This window comes from Pseudozyma hubeiensis, assembly GCF_000403515.1.
Source record: "Pseudozyma hubeiensis SY62 DNA, scaffold: PHS36, whole genome shotgun sequence".
Classification (NCBI taxonomy): Eukaryota; Fungi; Basidiomycota; class Ustilaginomycetes; order Ustilaginales; family Ustilaginaceae; genus Pseudozyma; species Pseudozyma hubeiensis.
The window spans coordinates 237927-255679 of NW_012133818.1; the positions used below are offsets into that span (position 1 = coordinate 237927).

General features: G+C 56.3%; 6 protein-coding genes across 6 annotated transcripts; 2 read left to right on the forward strand and 4 right to left on the reverse strand.

The window, feature by feature from the left end:
• Positions 1-56: 56 nt before the first annotated feature.
• PHSY_003531 (hypothetical protein) lies at positions 57-3887 on the reverse strand (the record flags this gene model as incomplete). Its single annotated transcript, XM_012334150.1, has 1 exon — positions 57-3887. The coding sequence occupies one exon, from the start codon at positions 3885-3887 to the stop codon at positions 57-59; it is 3831 nt and encodes a 1276-aa protein (XP_012189540.1).
• A 721-nt stretch (positions 3888-4608) lies between these two features.
• Positions 4609-6374, reverse strand: PHSY_003532 (glucose-6-phosphate 1-dehydrogenase; the record flags this gene model as incomplete). The annotated part of the gene is made up of 3 exons (XM_012334151.1): positions 4609-6033; positions 6179-6213; positions 6326-6374. 3 exons carry the CDS (start codon positions 6372-6374, stop codon positions 4609-4611), a joined length of 1509 nt encoding a protein of 502 aa, XP_012189541.1.
• A 648-nt stretch (positions 6375-7022) lies between these two features.
• Positions 7023-7349, forward strand: PHSY_003533 (hypothetical protein; the record flags this gene model as incomplete). The annotated part of the gene is made up of 1 exon (XM_012334152.1): positions 7023-7349. The coding sequence occupies one exon, from the start codon at positions 7023-7025 to the stop codon at positions 7347-7349; it is 327 nt and encodes a 108-aa protein (XP_012189542.1).
• A 155-nt stretch (positions 7350-7504) lies between these two features.
• On the reverse strand, positions 7505-9347 carry PHSY_003534 (hypothetical protein; the record flags this gene model as incomplete). Its single annotated transcript, XM_012334153.1, has 4 exons — positions 7505-7863; positions 8186-8267; positions 8927-9072; positions 9320-9347. The coding sequence occupies 4 exons, from the start codon at positions 9345-9347 to the stop codon at positions 7505-7507; spliced, it is 615 nt and encodes a 204-aa protein (XP_012189543.1).
• A 1722-nt stretch (positions 9348-11069) lies between these two features.
• Positions 11070-14348, forward strand: PHSY_003535 (hypothetical protein; the record flags this gene model as incomplete). The annotated part of the gene is made up of 1 exon (XM_012334154.1): positions 11070-14348. The coding sequence occupies one exon, from the start codon at positions 11070-11072 to the stop codon at positions 14346-14348; it is 3279 nt and encodes a 1092-aa protein (XP_012189544.1).
• A 1879-nt stretch (positions 14349-16227) lies between these two features.
• Positions 16228-17484, reverse strand: PHSY_003536 (endopeptidase; the record flags this gene model as incomplete). Its single annotated transcript, XM_012334155.1, has 1 exon — positions 16228-17484. One exon carries the CDS (start codon positions 17482-17484, stop codon positions 16228-16230), a length of 1257 nt encoding a protein of 418 aa, XP_012189545.1.
• Positions 17485-17753: the final 269 nt, after the last annotated feature.

Here is a 17753-nt window from a genome sequence, read left to right on the forward strand (position 1 = left end):
CTACTTTTGTGAGAGGAGAGCCGTCATGACAGATCTCGTGGAGCGCAAAGAGAGAATCAACCCTTCTTGGGTGTAAGCTTGACGGTGATTCGACGACTTTTTCTTGCCGACGAGGGGTGCTCTGCCTCGGGCTGATCCGCCGCTTCTGCTGCATCGTCGTGTTCATCGACGTCGGAGTCGGGCTCGACGTACAGCGACTTGGACTGCCTCGACCGCGTGCTCCTTCTCTGTGGAGTTTCGTCCTTCGGAGCGGCAGCAGATGTGGACCGTCGAGGTCGCTTGGCAGGGGCCGCTGCGTCAACTTTAGCTTCAGCAACGGCTCGACGTGGACGTTTGGCTGGCGAAGCATCGGCAGGAGGAGAAGCACTGGCGTCTGAGCTATCGGTGTCGTCGTCAGGATGCGCGGAGGTGGATGCCAGCTGTGCGAGCGAGATGATCTTTTTGCGCTTTGTCGGCGTGGATTTCGCTGTCTCGATCGCAGGCTCCGCTTCTTGCTCCGCTTGCAATTCGACGTCCAGGTCTTCACCACCGGCATCACTAGCCACATCCTCGTCCAACGCTTCCAAACTCTTCTGAGCGAAGAACCTGCTCTTCTCCTCTTCTTGCGCTACCTCCGCCTCCGTCTCCTTCACCTTTCTCTTCCCACCGCCTTCCTTTGACGCCTTCACCATCTTGTCCCCATACTGCTCCTTAACCCTCCTCGCGATGCGAACAGCATTGATCAGCTTCCTCCAATTCTTCATGGCCCTCTCCATCTTCTTGGTCTGCTGCTTCAGCGCGTCCTCCTGCTCCTGCTGCCAGAACGCCTCTTCGACCAGTTCGGCACTCTGCTGCGCGACCACGATGCCCGTGATCTTGGGCATACCTCTTTGCTTGCGGAACTCGAATCCTGTGATCGCTTCGGCGTAGGGGACGCCGAGCTTTCTGGCGACTTTTGCCACACCGCTATAGGCGAGATGCACGGCGTTGGCGGGCAGCATGGAGGGGACGAAGAGGTCGATGTTGCCGAATCCGTTGGTTGGGATCACACCGTCGGCACCGACGGCGGGTGGCACGTAGAGTTGGGTTTGGAACTCGGCGTAGAGGCCTTCCTGAGCGACTTCGCGACCTTCGGATCGAGCTTGCTCTTCCGCCCGCTTGTTGGCGAGAGTGTATCCTCGCGACTTGACAAATTTGAGCGCTACCTCGCCGTCTTTTACGACCCGACCTTCGTTGTACCATTGGCGTGAAGATCGCAGCGTCTGAACGTCGGACTTGGAGAACACGGGTGTTCCTTGGAACGTGGCGATCTGCCGACGTGGGAAGACGACCTCGTCGCGCTTGAGGAACCTTTCGAGAAAATAGATCGGATGGTCCTTGAAGCCGTTCATCGAAGAAGGCATCGGTTCACGCGAACTGTTGTCCTGCAGTTCGGCGTCTTCCATCGCATCGCGGTCTAGCTTTTGAGGTCGGTGGATCGACCGCACAACCTTGCTCCACCAATCCTCCTCTCCCTTGGCGCGCGTCGGAGGTCGCAATCGAGAGACACGAGAGTTGAGCGTCTTGGTGTACCGTGCGGTAACATCGCGCGCATAGCCATCCTCTTCGAAGGCGACGACGTAGATCAGCTTGTTCTGGCGATCGAATGCGGGTGGCTCCATGTGGCGATTCCCGGATGGCCTGATCATGGATCTGATCGGGTCGACGGTGATCCACTTCTGATACGGCTTTGAGAACACTTCGACCCACATGGTGGGCGGCGCTTGCAGATCTACCGGATCTGCCGTTGTGTCGTCGCCCGCCACCTCCGAGTCTTTCAGCTGCTTGGGACGGAAGGCTCTGAGCTTGACCTTGTGCTCGACGTTAAGAGGCGTCTTGAGATTCTTCCACTTCTCTGGGCGGTAGTCCTCACTTTCTTCGCCTTCTGTGTCGATAGCGTCAGCCTGCCTCGCTTTGCCTTTGACGTTTGCTGAGGCAGGCGTGCTTTTGTTGCTGCCTGCTTTGGTTTTGCTCGAGCCTTTGACCGTTCGGTCAGATGAGACGTCCGAGACGGTATCATCCACGGTGATCGGTTGACCGCGGTCCCCGCGACGACGAGCTGCTCTGTTGTTGTCAGTGGACCTTTTCGCTGCAGCGCTCAAGACAGCTCTTTTGGTGAGGTCGGTAGAGCCGTTGGCGTTCCCGCTGCGCCTGCTGTTGTTGTTATCGCTTGTTGTCGCCTCGTCAGCAGAAGACAGCGAGTCAATGCTGATTGCTTTGCGTGAACCCATACTGCGTGCAGCAGACGACGCTTCTGAAAGATTGTAGTCGTCATCGTCAGAGGTGAGCTCGTTCACGGGCTTCGAAGCGAAGCGGCGAGATGTCGACTTTTTGGCGCAGGCACGGAGCTGATTCGGCTTTTTGTCGGCTTGACTGCCAGGTTGAGCCGTGTTAGCGAGCTTGCTTGCGCCGACACTCCATGACAGAGGCTGTGGGCTGATCACAAGTCGAGCAGGAATACCGATGGAGCGACAGAGAGCGCAGAAGAGTTGGGCACTTGTCTCCCTTGATCCTGCCCTCTCTTCTGCTCGTTCTCTGAGCCCAGCTGGCGAAGTTATGTGCTCTGCTGGTGGGAGGAGACGAAGGTAAATGGGTCGGATTGCTGAGCCAGGTGCAAAGATCGTAATCTCCATCGCTTTTGTCGGCGGCTTGATGGGATTGGACGCAGTGGCCGCTGAAGCACTTGACTTGGTGTCTCTGGCTCTGCCTTTGCCTTTCTTGCTGCCGTTCGCAGCGACATTGTCAGTGTGGGACAGTCGCTCTTTGGCCTCCTTGTATCGCTGTTGCTCCCTTCGCTCGCGTCGATGGCGCTGCTCTCGCTCTGAGGCTGTCTCGACGATCCAACCGTCAACCCTTCGGCCAGAGCCAGGGATGACGCCTGTAGCAATATCCTGATCAGGTTGACGCAGGGCGGAGTTGGCCACCATGGTGGGGTCCAGTCGGAAACGCGAAGACCACCATCGAACGAGCTCCGAGAGGAAGCTCTCGAACATCCGAATCCTCTCTCTTTGTTCAGTGACTTTTTTGGGATGGATCGAGCGGAGCTTGGTGATGAGAAAGTCGGGCACCGAGTCGGCGAGCGCATCGCGAAGCTCGGCATCGTTGCACCACTTGTTGCGGACGCGAGTGTGGGCTAGCATGGAAAGAACGAGGAGCTTATGGGCAGTGGTCCGGTTTTGGCGGTCACGAGGGGTCAGGAAGTTGTTTGACTTTTGCTTCGGCGAGTCGGTCTGTTTGCTGGTACGACTGCCGACAGAGATCTCGACACCGCGATGCTGGCCCTTGCCGTCCTTGAAGATGGGTATGGGCTTGGACGATGTGGATGGGTCCTCGCCGAGCTCGTTCTGATCATCGTCATCCCCACCTTGGCCATCGTAGTCTGCGGTGCCGTCGCCATACTTTGCCTGAATATCGCGATAGGCAGCGGCGTACATGTCCTGAAGATCTTGCGCCGACTGATCCGGGTCCAAATCGACATCCTCCATGTCGAGATCCTCGCTGGCAGCCCTCGATGAGGCAGCTGCAGCAGGAGCTGCTGGATCGACGTCCTCAAAGTCAGACATGACCATGTCATCGGCAGCTTGATCTCGCTGACCTACGGATCCGTCGGTGGAGATCTCGATGATGTCCTCGGGGGGCGGTTGCTGCTTTGACCTGGATGCTCGGGTAGGAGCAGAGGCAGCCTGGGTGGTGCGTGACGGCATGGTTGCTATTGATGCTACTGACGGAGTGGTGCTGGTTTCGTCGTCAGAAGAGATTGACTGCACATCAAAGACCTCTTCTGGGTCAGCTTCTGGCCGATCCCAGTCGTGAGCGAGCTTGGTAGGGTTTCGACTTCGACGTGCTGTTGTCCCTTTCGGAGACTTCATGTAGACTCCCGGCTTGTCTGCTGCCGAATGCAGTCCATCCTCGTCTAAAGTGAGCGCCAGATGGTTGGCGGTATGTGGTGTTGACAGAAGAGAAAGGAGATGGGGAACTGAGTACGGAAGACCCGATGATGGTCGGAGGTGCCAAGGCCAGAATGGGTTGAGCAGCGTGACATCCGGCAATGCTTCCGAGCTGCAAGCGACTCAGCCAAATGCAACCGAATTGGACTTTTGGCAGGTCTCGTGCACACGCCCGCCGCCGCGAAGAAAAACGTCAAGGTGGAGGCTTGAGGAGGGAAGAAGACAGACGTCAAAGGCTCAGGCAGGTCCTGACTCAGCCTACTGAACTGAACATCAGAATTTGTTAGATTGCCCTGCTCTGTGACTATGGCTGATCCGACGATGCTCCTTCGCATCGTAAACACTGAGGGCATCCTTTACGCTTCGAAACTCGAACGCTCGCTATACACTCCGACACAGCGCAAGGACGGTGGCGCTCTCATCGTTTCGCCTCGTGACAACATCACACTATACTGTGTGCGGCTCGGTCCGGAACACTTTGTATTCAAGTCTGCTATGCGTCGATGTGGGAAACAAAAGCCTTATCTGTCGGGAACACAATTGCCAAAAGGGTGCGTACTTGTGCATACGAAGCAATTGTCAAGGACAGTGAGTTCGACATGTCCATCGACCGACCGCGACGTGATCAGTACGAGCGGCCAATTTACATTTTCCCTTGGACCTTCTTGACGTTGGTCTTGGGCCAATCGTAAGAGTCGTTGGTGCGCTTGTAGCCGTAGCGCGCGATAAAGTCGTTGAGCGAAGCAGGTCCACGGCTGCCGTACTCGTACGGCTCGTTCTTGATCTTGCCTGCATCGATTGCGTGCAGCAACGGCGTAAAGATGGCCCACGACACGTCCAGCTCGTCGTCTCGCACAAAGTTGGAGTGGTCGCCGTTGAGTGCGTCGAGAATGAGCGCCTCGTAAGCCTCGGGGATGCGCACTTCGGAGAAGCGCTCCTTGTACGTCAGGTCGAGGTCGGCGGGCAGCGTAGCCATCTCGAGCCCGGGTTTCTTGGCATTCATCTTGAGATAGACCGCCTCGTCGGGCTGGATGCGGATCACCAGCTCGTTGCGCGGAAGATTGTCGAAGAGGCCCTCTGGCGTGTCCTTGAACTGGACGCGGATCACCACCTTGGCCTCGTCCAACGCCTTGCCCGCCTTGAGGATGAACGGAACACCCTTCCAGCGGTCGTTGTTCACGTGCAGCGCGAGAGCGGCGAAGGTGGGGCAGTTGCTGTCCTTGGGGACCGTGTCGTCGTCCTTGTACCCTGGCTTGCCGTTGGCGGCTGTGTACTGTCCGATGAGCACATCCTTCTCCTCGATGGCAGGCACCGCCTTGAGCACCTTGACCTTTTCGTTACGGATGTCCTCTGCCGAGAACGACTTGGGTCGCTCCATGGCCAGCAAGGAGAGCACTTGCGAAAGATGGTTCTGCTGAATGTCGCGAATAATGCCAAACTCGTCAAAGTAGCCGCCGCGACCCTCGGTGCCAAAGGGCTCCTTGAAGGTGATCTGCACGTTGTCAACGAGCTTGTTGTTCAAACCGGCATCGATGAAGGGGTTACCAAATCGCATGATGAGCAGGTTCTTGACCATCTCTTTTCCGAGGTAGTGGTCGATGCGGAAGGTCTCCTCCTCCTTCCAGAGGCCCTTGAGCGCGCCGATCATCTCTCGGCTGCTTTCGAGGTCCTTGCCGAAGGGCTTTTCGATGACGATTCGGTTGTGACCCTTGTCCGAGTAGCAGTTCTTCTTGAGACCCTTTGCGACCACGGTGAAGACGTTGGGCGGCAAGGCCATGTAGAAGAGTCGGCTGGGGTGGTCGTGCTTCATCTCTCCCTCGATGCGCTCCATCTCCTTGTTGAGGTTCTGGAACGAAGCGTCCTCATCGTACTGGCCCGAGATGTACTGGCAGATGTCAAGGAACTTCTTCACGTCCTCCTTGCCCTTGTCATCGTCGACGTTTTTGAGATGACCTGTCGCCTTCTCAGCAAAGGTGTCCCTGTCCATCTTTGTTCGTGCATATCCGATGATGTGGGTGGTCTTGGGAAGCAAGCCGAGACGGAAGAGGTTGAAGAGGGCGGGGAAGGTCTGTTGAAGGGATTGGCCGAGAACAGCAGGAATGAGGGTCAGCACAAAGATTGCAATCAGATGCCGAAAGCGGTCAGCGCCGTGTCTCTCGGCTTGGATATGACCGTCGCGATGAGGCGACTGGTTGGGCTGGCTAGCTACGTACCTTCTTCTTTGCCAGATCACCCGAGGCACCAAGCACTGTAGAAGTTGGACACAGGGAGCAAGAGACAATGGTCAATCCCGCGATTCTCTGGCGGAAGGCGAAAGTCGGCAACAGCAGCAGAGATCGTAGACTGTCATGGCTACTCACCTACGATGACGGTGTCATTATCGAAAGCGGGAGCGTTGGAAGCGGGCATGACTGCTGGTTCGAGGCCGGATCTACGATCGGGAGTTCCGGGTGGAGGTCTTGGGAGAATGAGGTCTGGGAAGCAATGACGAGGCTCGTTGTCGAGAACAAGGCTGAGCTAGCGTCGACAGTGCCGAACAAACAGCTTCGAGAAGGTGGACTCAAGCTCGATGTGTTGGAGCAGGCGTTAGAGTGAAAGAAGCTTCCGGACGGAGAAGAGGTCGCCGGTGCTAAACTTGGAGCTGCGGTGCGAGCAAGTCCAGCCTGAAACGAGTTTCGATGTGAGTTCTGATCGATTGATTCCGCAGTGGTGAAGAAGCGAGCGGTACTAGCGAACAGAGCGGGGACGGAGATGATGGTGGATGGATGAGAGCAACAATCCGACGTGGAGGCTTTGATGGCACAGAGCAAGGCGAACGCGATAAAAGCCGATCGACGCACACACACACACACACACACACACGCACACACCCGCACACACCCGCACAAACACACGGACTCAAGAAGATTTGCGAAGGTGACAGAGGCGGACTCGGCCCGCAGCTGCTTGCATCCACCACACTCTCGCCAACGCCCGACGCTGCTCAAGAGTCACCACCAAGAGTGTAATCATTCTGACCGGCTTGTCCGTGTAAAAGGACCTTGCTTAGCCCCGGTGATGCGGTTGCTGTTGCTGACCGTGGAAAATCACAAGTGCTGCACATCAGCTCGACTGCGCTCTGCAATTCAAGCTTTGTCTCGGTCTGGAGGGGAGCAGGCGGGCACGGACGTCAATTTTGAGCTTACCTTGCATTGCCTGCCTGGTTGTGCCAGTAACTTCTTTTTTGGAAATTCAGTCGCTGACGTCGACGACTGCTCGCCTGGGGCGATGTGCCTTTGCGTCTTCTTGTCTCTTTTTCTTCGAGATCAGATCAGTCAACCTTCCGCCCTCTCGCACCGAAAGCCAGGCTCGTTCGGTCAGCTTTGCTTCTCTGCTGCTCGATGATGCGGCTCTCCCAAATCCTGCTTTTAATCAGCGGCGGCATCACGGCATCGCAAATCCTAATCTGATCTTGCCGTTCGTCTTGTGGGAGCCGGCTATGTACTGTGTACAGTACACAGCTGGTGACCACAAACAAGGAGGACCCACTCGCCATCACTTCATTCGCAGTCTTGATCGGAATGGCCATCTTCGGCGCTGTCTGAAGGAGGCTTGCCTGCACATGTGTTGCTCTTGATGGCCTTTGCCCTCACTCTGTGCAGGATCAGCAGGCGAGGCGGAAGTCGAACGTCGTCTTCTCGCCTTGCAAATCGATACTGATAAGAGGATCGGATCTGCTCTGTTTCTTTCATCGCTCCGCGTAGATTTCTTTTCTTTCCTCCACTTTTGTTTTCCTTCTTGATTGTTCGGTGGAAGAAGGCATTATTTTCTTCGGCTTTTCTCCGATGAAGCAAGATCAAAATCGTCGTCTCACAGTGCAGGATCTGGCTCCACTTCGGTTGACGAGAGATTGCCGTGGCTTGTGCAGGCAATGTTGTCCACACCCTGTCACCCTGTTAGATTTGCTCCTCCCATAGCCCCTTGCTCCTCGCTGGATCTCGTCATTCACTCCAGCTCTGCCGTCTGACTTGACCGTGGCGAACAGCGAACAGGCACACCTCTTGCAAATGTGAGACCCTCAAAGTCGCCTCCTTGCAAACGCCATAAGCCGAAACAGCGCAGTATGTTTTCTGAAGTCAAGAAGCTAGCCGGAGGGCGCGGACCGGGCTCATGTGGGAGAGAAAGAGTCGAGCGTGTCCCCACAAGTTTGTCTCTGATTGGATTGTTGAAATTAACCTCACTCGTGACAAAATGACCGACCGGCAATATTCCTTTCACTCCAAAGGCATCATCTACTCGCAGGACACTCTGATCCTTTCCGTGCTATGGGCCACAAAAGCAAGAGGCTAATCTTGAGAGAGAACGAGTGGAGAGTCATCGGACCTGACGTGGGTTTGCTGCCAAGGCGTCACCTGACAACGACGCCGCCGTCAAGCCTTCGAGGCGCCCATCTGAGATCGCATCACCAACGACATCCGATCAATCGGGAAGCTCGTCGGCACACGTCTTCGCTCTTGATCGGCTCCGCTTCCGACGGCATCACACGTCTGAAAGCGGACGGACAATAAGCAAACATCAACCCGTCGAGTGCATGCATGGGTTATCGGACGTTGAAGGACCCTGACAATCGATGTCGAGCCATTGTCGAGTAAAGAGACGCAGAGGCCTCGCCTGATCTTACTTACAATGGAGACTTGCACCACGTACCGCCCTTGCATTTCAGTAAAGGTCCGTTCCCCAGGCGATCCTTCGTTCGTTCATGTGCTCAGATAGATCGCTTCATTGGACATACACCAATGCTACTACCGCTATCCAGCTCGGGCCCTTACGCCCTGATTAGCTCTGAAATCGTTCCGCTGCAGCCTGCCATGCTAGAGGCAAGATCCCTCCGCACTAAGCTATCGCGCAGGCCTGGACCATTGTAGGCTTTGCCGGTCGTTTGATTGCGCAGGGTCCCTGTACACTGCACGCCGGTCCTCTACCCGATCAATGAACAGAGCGGCGAGCTTGAGACCATCAAGATCGACGGTCGACTCTCCTTTGAAGAACACCTCCGACGAAATGTACTTTGCTTGGGTCAGACTGGCGAGGTTGCCTCGCATTTGCACATCGCGGCGAAGCTCCCGTACTGAGCGTCAAATACGCACAAACCAAACGACAGCATCATCGCTGCAAAGCGTCATAGTCGCTATTGAGTCAAAAGGACTCGGATTGTCGTGCCTGAATAGCCGCAGGAGGAGGACTCCTCGAGCACGTCTCGTCGGCGGCTGTCGCCATTCATTGGGTATGCAGCCCACTTCCGCGTTCTGCTGCATTCTCCTGCAACAAGAGCCTGTTCTTCCCTTCCAGTGCAGCTTGTCGCCACCAAAGCTCACTGATGACGAGTCTGGCAGCAGCGGGCATGTTCGCGGCCGGCAACAAGCTGCACTCCGGCCGAGTTCGCCAGATGGTTCGTGCCTCCGGCGTTGAAGTGTTCATGAAGAGCCATGTCGAGAGCTCGACAGGTGCATTGCCTGCGAGTTCATTCTCATTCTCATGGATCCGCTTGCAGCACGGTCCCCATCAACACCCGGTGCACAGGCTAAGTACAACCCACAACCAGGATCCGAAACACCCTACTCTCATTGCCGAGAGCTTTTCCGATGCTGAACCATGCAATTCTCTGGCCAGCTGTTCTGTATGGGCTCTGTTTACAAAATCACTCGCCGCCGCTCGCAACCGTCGGCTCGATCGGCTGCAGTCACACAAGCTCGGCGATGTTGTCTTGTGACTTGACTCAAGGAATAGATAAGGGGCCCATGATTCACCGAGATCGACTCTCGAGCTCATCTCTCTTTTTCTTTCCATCTATACGCGCTCTCTTGCCGGTGACGAATCTTCCATCAAAGCCGAAGCGGTCTCATTGGCTTAGCCGATCCTTCCTCAATTGTAAGTGTCTTCTCTCATTCGCTCGATCAGGAAATCAGCCATGCAGTGCAGTACAGCAGATACGGTGGATCGCCACGCAGAGCTTGAGTCATGATCAGCCCACAAACGCCCTTTAAACAGTGTCAACATCGTGACGAAGTAGAGACAACGCCCACGTCGTGCCAACGATGGTCCACAATGTCCTTTATGAAGACGCTACAGCTTGTGGTGTCGGTGGGACGAGAGAATTTTCCTCGTCCAGGCAACCTTGTTGACAGCCGACAAGGCTGCTGCAGATGGTGCGGCCGGATGCAAGAAGACTTTCCCAGCATCGCCTCTCACCAGTACGCCACCTCGGTCCCACGCGCCGAGTCTCGAGCTTCGACTTGCTACCGTCATGGCAAGTAGACGGGTCTTTATGCTTCTCAAGCCGCGCCATACTGCATAGCGTTGGGCATTTTCGGGCATTCCCACCGACCGCAGAGACAAGCTCAACGTTTCAGCGGAAAAGGCGTGCGTGGCCATGCCTTGCTTGGGCTTGGCACCGATTCTGGGCCGGAGCAAGACCTGTTCGCCTCCACCGGGTTACGCTTGGAGGTTGCATCCGCCAGTGCAGCAGCACCACAAAGCGTTGTTGGGTGGGCTGTAAATGGCATCTTGGACATGCGCCGAGCTCAGAACGAAAGCTTAGCGACCGCCGTGCATGCAGCCGTCGTTACCGCTTGTTGACTGCGAGTTCCCCACAGTGATATCCAGAAACGGAGCATCTGATTGCGTCCTGCCTGCCGCACTCTATCTCCCGTCGTACAATGATGCACCATTTGGAGCTAGTCTGCTCGGTCAATTGCCAATCAGGCCCCTCGGTATCCGCTGAGTCCGGTCTCCGGCATTGATCGAGCATCTCTGCGCTCACTCGTTGTGGCCGGTGGTGGACGGGTCTGCGCAAACATCTCGTTGCTGAGGTGTATCCTTCTCGATTGCTTCTCCCACCAGCCTGTACTGACCCACCTACGCACACATAAATCTCTTCCCCTTTGATCTGTTTCTCTCGGCTCCGCGTGATCCTGACCTCCGGACCTCACCTCGCCACCAACTCGTATATCTACCACCCGCCACGACTCATTCGATTGCATTTCGATTCCTTGCGCATTGCGGGGAGCGAATCTTCTCATTTCTTTGCTTCATCTCTTCATCTTTGCATCCCTTTGGCCTGCCGATATGTCACAGCGTTCGCAGAGAGCTGCGGCTGTCCAAGCTAGTAGGGCCAACACCGCCGCCTTGGCATCTCGTCGACGTAGCGACTCGCAAGCCTCGATCCAGACCATCACCTCTCAGCACGTCAAGCCGGAGGAGCGGAGGTACGAGGGAAGGAGCTCCCCGTCTATGGACGTTGTCATGCAGCGATCTAGCCATCAAGACTTGCGCAGGCCCGACATGCAGAATAGCGGCAACGGCGGTTACGGTGGCAACGGCGCCCTCGCATCGAACGTATCCGCTGCGCAGGAAGAACCCCATGAGTCGTCGTACAACTCCACCATCTTTCCGGCTCACTGGACCGCGCAAGACGATCCGTCCGCCATGGGTCCATTCGCCGCTCAGCCGAGCCCAGCTTCGGCTTACCACACACAGCAGCTATGGCTCGAGCAGCCTCCGCATGGCGACCCACACTCTCTCCCCTACTACGACCCTCTTCCGCACCAAGGCATGTTCGATCTGCACTACGGCTACGCGACTCAAAGCAACTCGCTCGGTCTCAAAGGAGAGTCGGCGCTCATCGTCAGCCTGGACGGCGACCTGGATCTCGGCCAACGCATGCCGCGCGAGCAGAGAGCCTTTGACAATCCTTCATCTGAAGCCTTGGCTCTGCTCGACAACCTCCCCTTCAAGGCAAATTCGAGTGCGGACAACGACTCGTACGAGGACAGCACCGACTCGGACCTTCCTCCCGAGAAGAAGAAGCTCTCTGCAGCATTCCGTCCTCGTGGTCGCAAGAAGCGCAACAAGTGTACACCCGATCAGCTGCGCAGCCTCGAGGCCTTCTTTGAGAAGAATCGCAACCCGACCGGACGCATCCGTCTCGAGCTCTCGAGGAAGCTGCGCATGCCCGAACGTAGCGTACAGGTCTGGTTCCAGAACCGTCGTGCCAAGATCAAGACGGTGGAGCGAAGAGGCGATGCCGGCTCCGATTCCGGTAGGAAGAAGAGCTGCAGCATCCGACTGAACGACAGAGATGCTCATAGCTTGCCTACGGGCGCCAACGATCGTTCCGCACGCAGCGATCCGGCCGAGCTAGAGAAATCCGTCACCGCCATCCCCACCTCGGCGCTGTGCATCGGCACGTGGCGACGCGTGTCGCCTCTGATCTGCTTCTTCTCCCGCCGCCTGCAGTCTCTGACGTGGTATCTAACCAGCGAGTCGATCGGCTTCAAGCTTGAGGTGCCATGGACCTCGATCCGCAGCGCCTACTTCGACGGTCCCGTCGATCCGTCCATCGCTGAACGCGCCGAGGGTGTTCGTGTCCCGCTGGGTCATTTCGTCATTGACCTCGAACGTCCACCCACTTTCTTCATGGAGGTCTTCCGGTCGGCTCCCGTCAAGAATGGCATTGACGGCAAGCCCAGGCACAGCTGGCGACAGTGCGAAGACTTCACGGAGGATCATCAAGCCATGACAGTCAGCAGGCACATTCTCCATGGACCCTACGAGGAACTGCGAATTGCGATTCAGGAGCTGGCGAGCTGCAACGATGTTCTACGGAGGCTTATTCAGTTTCGCGATGAGCAGCAGCGCGCTCTAGGAGCTATTCCTACCGGGTCAAGCTCGACGGCGGACAACTTTCGCCTTGTCTGCAATGGTGTCAGTTTGCGTCCTGCAGACGCTTATGCTCCTCTATCAGCGGGTCCTCCTCCTCCTGCTCCCCCTTCGATGGACATGCGCGCTGTTCCCATGACTGGTATGGACCCGTATGGCAACGGTATACACATGTCTATGTCAGCGTCTGTGCCCATGTCGACCTCTTCAAGCACTTCGAGTATGCACAAGGCCACGCACTTGGCATGGCACAACTTCCGCACACCGACGCGAATGGGTGCCGACCATGGCTGGGAGTTCGATAGCCCTGCCAGCGTCTCGACCAATCTCTCGGAAGCTTCGGCCGACAGCCATCAGCGCCATTCGCTGGGGTACAGCCCGTATGGCGTTCCCACGTCGATCGAGGCTAGTCCTCGTTCGGGCTTGGGTAGCTCGATGGATATCAATACCTTGCGCATCGACGGTGGTGGTGGCGTCTCGAGCTTTGGAGCTCAGCAGCATCACAACCTGCCCATGATGGGCGACGGCGGCTCCTGTACCGCGCTGCGCGGATCGAGTTCTTTTGGCGGTTGGGATGCGCGCCTTGGCCATGAGCTTTCTTCTTCACAGCATGCAGAAGAGCCGTATTCGCTGGCTTCATCGGGCGTGCTGGAAGGAAGCGGAGTCCACCATGCGTCTGTACCCATGACCTCGCAGAACCCTTCCGCTTCGATGGACATGAACAACTTCGGCGCTGAGTCTTTCCATCGCAACGGTTACGAGAGGCAAGGGTACTCGTCCAACCAGATCACCATGGCGGATCCAGCCACTTGTCACCGTCAAGACGGCCAGCAGTCGAACGTCGAGACCTCGTATCATCAGGAGCGACGCTTCGATGGCAAGGATGTTTCCAACGAGCATCGTCCCACGAATGCCGGCTCTCTACTTCTCTCGAGACAATTCTCGTACGATGCCTCAGCCGGTCACAATGCGACTGTTGCGAATGGCGAAAGGCTCGACAGGAGCGACAACGCGGTGCGTGAAAGCGATCCAAGCTATGTCGCTCCCACGCTAGTGCTTCCGACCGGCAGCAGCGGCGGTGGCAGCGGTAGCAGCAACGGAAGCAACAGTGCCAGCAAGATGACGTCGCTCGATGAAGATGCATTTTGCAGCAAGACGCCTACCTACCGCACGTGTTTTGGTCCCAGCCTGGAAATGAGCCGAGTAGACGAGGCAAACGAGCAGCAAGGAAGCGGTGGCGAAGAGCGACATGATGACGATGCTACGGGTGGCTACGGATCGGACCATGACGATCACGACGAGCAAGCAGGTCAGGGTCGAGCTCGATCCAACACGTACCGTCCCTCCGCCCATGTTTTGGGTCCGCAGCAATCTACCGAGGGCCAATATGGAGGTGGCAGCCATGACGCGGTCGGTGATGCAGGTGGTAGCGTCCAAGATGTCGTCACCGGCAATGGTGACGATGAAGGCGCCCGAAGGGCTACCAGCCTGACCAACGCCTCTGCAGTCATGGAGGGCCAAAACGAATCGCCAGGTCTGCTGTCCCTCTCATGCTCTTCACTGTCCTCGTCTCACCACGACATGGCCAAAGGCAATCCATCGCCGATGTCAACGTCTTCGACGTCCAGCCTCTCATCCGCTCGTTCGTCCACTGACCAACAGGCCGGTTCCGCTGATGAGCAGTAAGCCACCCACCCCGATTTCAGCAATAGTCTCCGTTCGACGCTGTCTCTCGTTTGCCGCGCCTAATACGCTTCGTCTCGTCCTGCTCTGCGATCTCCGACCAACGAATGTTCTACCTAATGCCCTTTTCCCGTCTCTGTTTTACGAATTTCGAACGCTTACGAAACGTTGTGTTGTCAATGAAAAATGATGTTGCTCTGCGGTGTCGTTCGTGCCAGTGAGTTAAGTCTGTGGGAATCCCGTGCGTTTGCTTTTTGTGTGATGCTGTACAAATACAATACCTTGTTCGATCTCCTCGTCCGCCTCACCACATGCTCACCCACTTCCATCAACGACCGTCACCCAGCCCCTTGCGATCAGCCCTCTAACATCGCTCCTGCTGATGGTGACAGTTTGATCCTTTCTAAAGCTCGTCGGAGCAGTCTGATTGCTATTCAGCCAAACGTCTTTGACGTCTCTATTGACTTTGACCGTTATCAAGAGATCCGTTGGAAGTGGTTCGAATACTTGAGCGTCTGAGATGTCGAGCTTGACATCTGGAGACAGATCGAGGTAGGAGAGTTTTGTCTTGTGGATGAGATCGGAGTATCGACGCAGAGAGTCCTGTTCGACGGGTGATAGTGAGGTTCGTAGACCTGGTTGGTTGGAAAATAGAATGGGGAGGGAGTAGCTGGAGCGAGAGAGGTGAGAGAATATGAGGTCGAGACGAATGTTGTGATAGATGAGGAGGGAGCGTTTGTTGTACGAGATGATGAGATGTAGCATGAGGAGTTGTGATTGAAGGCCGGAGATCGTGGATGGGGATAAGGGTTGGTCGGGAGAGGAAAGCATTGAGAGGAGCGTGGTGAGGTGCGTATGTAGTTGTTTGGTTTCTAGTATGAGTGATCGGATGAGCTCGTCGCTACAGTCGAAACAGAGTCAAGAAAAGCAAACAAGTGAGTAGGTCGCTTCGAAGAGGATGAAGGAAGAAAGAGCGGACTTACTTGTATGGTTTGACATTATCCAAGTTGATACAAGCTTTTGCCTCGGTGACGAGCTTCAGCGCTTGATCCCCGAACATGATGGATTATTGACCCGGCACCGCAGTGGATAAGCGACGAGTATGAAGGGGCGAAAGATGTGGAATAGGATGAGGATGATGTGATGAATGAGGAAAGGAAAAAGTGTTGGTCTTTCAAGGTTCTAGGAATGCACGCATACGCGATCTGTCACTTTTCTCACTCCACACAATTCCAGACGCGCTCTTCGCGTAAATCACAAGTCAACCTCACACTCGCGCTACACATACAGAATCTGCCAGATTCGAGCATCGTGCAAAGAGTAGCGGGCGTCACGACTTGATCGAACCCTCTGACAGAGGGACGCTCGAGGCGGGCACGCACACTGTTCGACTTGATCAGTGACTGACCGGCTTCCAAGCGCGGCCAGGACAGTCTCACATTCATAGCCATCAGAACTTCTCAGATGCCTCGTCGTGCTCCTCGACACGAGTCATGCAAGTCAACTGGCAGCCGCAAGCTCGTGCTGCATGTCTTTGCCCTTATCGCTGCACATCTCACGCATCGTCGAATGCGAACTTGTGCTAGGGGTCCTCAGAGACTCAGATGGAACACCTGGCAATTCAGTGGATGCTTCCACCTCAGCGAGCCCAGGGCCAGAGCTGTTCGATCCACGTTACAATCAGAACTTCGATTGTCAATGAGAATGTAATTGCGATGCGGAAGAGCATAATGTTGGAGGGGACAAACGAGAATCCTGGATCAAAAGAGGCCGAAGACGAGTTGCGAGCGAAGAGTATCGATACAGCGAACAAAGCAGGGATGACCAGCACCGTTCATGACAGTACCGGAAATCGCCGTTAGACCATGACCGGATCACGCTTTCACTTGGCAGTAGCGAGACCGACAGCGTTCTTTCCGAGGTCGTACACCGAGTAGTACTTCCTCAAGAAGACATCACCGACGATGAGCATGTCGGCGAGCGGGCCGGGAAGGTTGATACCGGAGAACGACGAGATGCACGAGCCCTGGACCTCGAGCACGTAGTCCTTGCCTTCGAGCTTGAACGGCTTGCCGTCAATGTAGAATGTGAGGGGTGGCAGGTCCTTCACCTTCTCACAGTCGACCGAGTACTGGCCGTTCCACGACTTGGTAGCACCAATCTCTGCGTTGAGGATCTCGGCAGTGTCGGTGGCCATGGCGATGAGGGACGTACCAGTGTCGATGGCAGCCGAACCGTTGTCGAGCTCAAGCTCCTCGTCACCGAGCGCCAGCTTGTCGAGAGCGACCTCCCAGTAGCCCTTGCGCTTGACAGGAGCCCAGTGGATCTTGCCCGTGTAGTGGCTGTCGTCGATACCACCAAAGACGGCCTCGCCGCCGTCCTCCTCGGAGCTGCCGAGGTAGAACGAGACCTGAGGAGCATCGAGCAAGCCCTGGTCGATCATCTGGTACATGGGAGGAACGATGCCGTTAACCGAGATGGTGTCGTAGGCGAGACCGAGGATGCCGTCAAACTTGCCGAAAGCAAAGGCAAGACCAGGCTCGCTGGTAGCCTCGGCAAAGTCCTGACCCTTGATGGTCAAGTCGCCGATCTTGAGCACATCGTTAGAGACGACACCTTCCATGGAGCCGGATCCGTACTGGATCTTGAACTCGGTGCCGTTCTTCTTGTACGAGGACGAGGCGGAGCTGTCGTACTTCTTGTGGAGGAAGCATGCGATCGAGGAGCACTTGGTGGAAGGAACCCAGAGGTTGGACGAACCAGTGTCAAGAATGACCTTGAACTCCTGCGCAGGGGTGCCAAGCGAAATGTCGCAGAAGTACTGGGCGTTGAGGAAGTCGGTCAAAGGAACGCCGTGACCCTTCTTGGCCTCAGCGTACCACGCGGCGGCCTGCTTCGAGTCAGCGATGGGCTGAATGCTGAAGTCGTGTTCGGGGTTGGCAGAGAAGGGAGCCTGCTTCTTGAAGGAGCCGCCGCCGTACTTGAGCTGGAGGATCTCGGCCTGAGCAGCGAGGCCCTCGAGGGTGAGCTCGCGGGATGGGGTGACCTTTTGCAGCTTGGCCTTGTGAACACCGGCCTCGACGCCGACAAAGGCGGTGGCGAGTGCTGCCACGAAAGCGAGGGAGAGGTTGAGCTTCATCCTGAACTTCTTGAGGGGAGAGAGCGATGGATGGGTTGAGGTGAGAGGAGATGATGGTGAAGGGGAGAAAGAGACGATTGAAGACCAAGGGTGCGGGGTCGACTCGAAGCGAAAGAGATCGACTTGCTCAGCCAACTGCGGGTGCGGATGGGCCGATAACTTGCTGCATAGGCTGGAGGCGAGAGACACTGACGGGCTGCCGATTGAGTCGAGGAAATGAGGGTTCAAGGGCGCAGCCTGCACGCATGCAGTAAGAAGGCGCGATATCG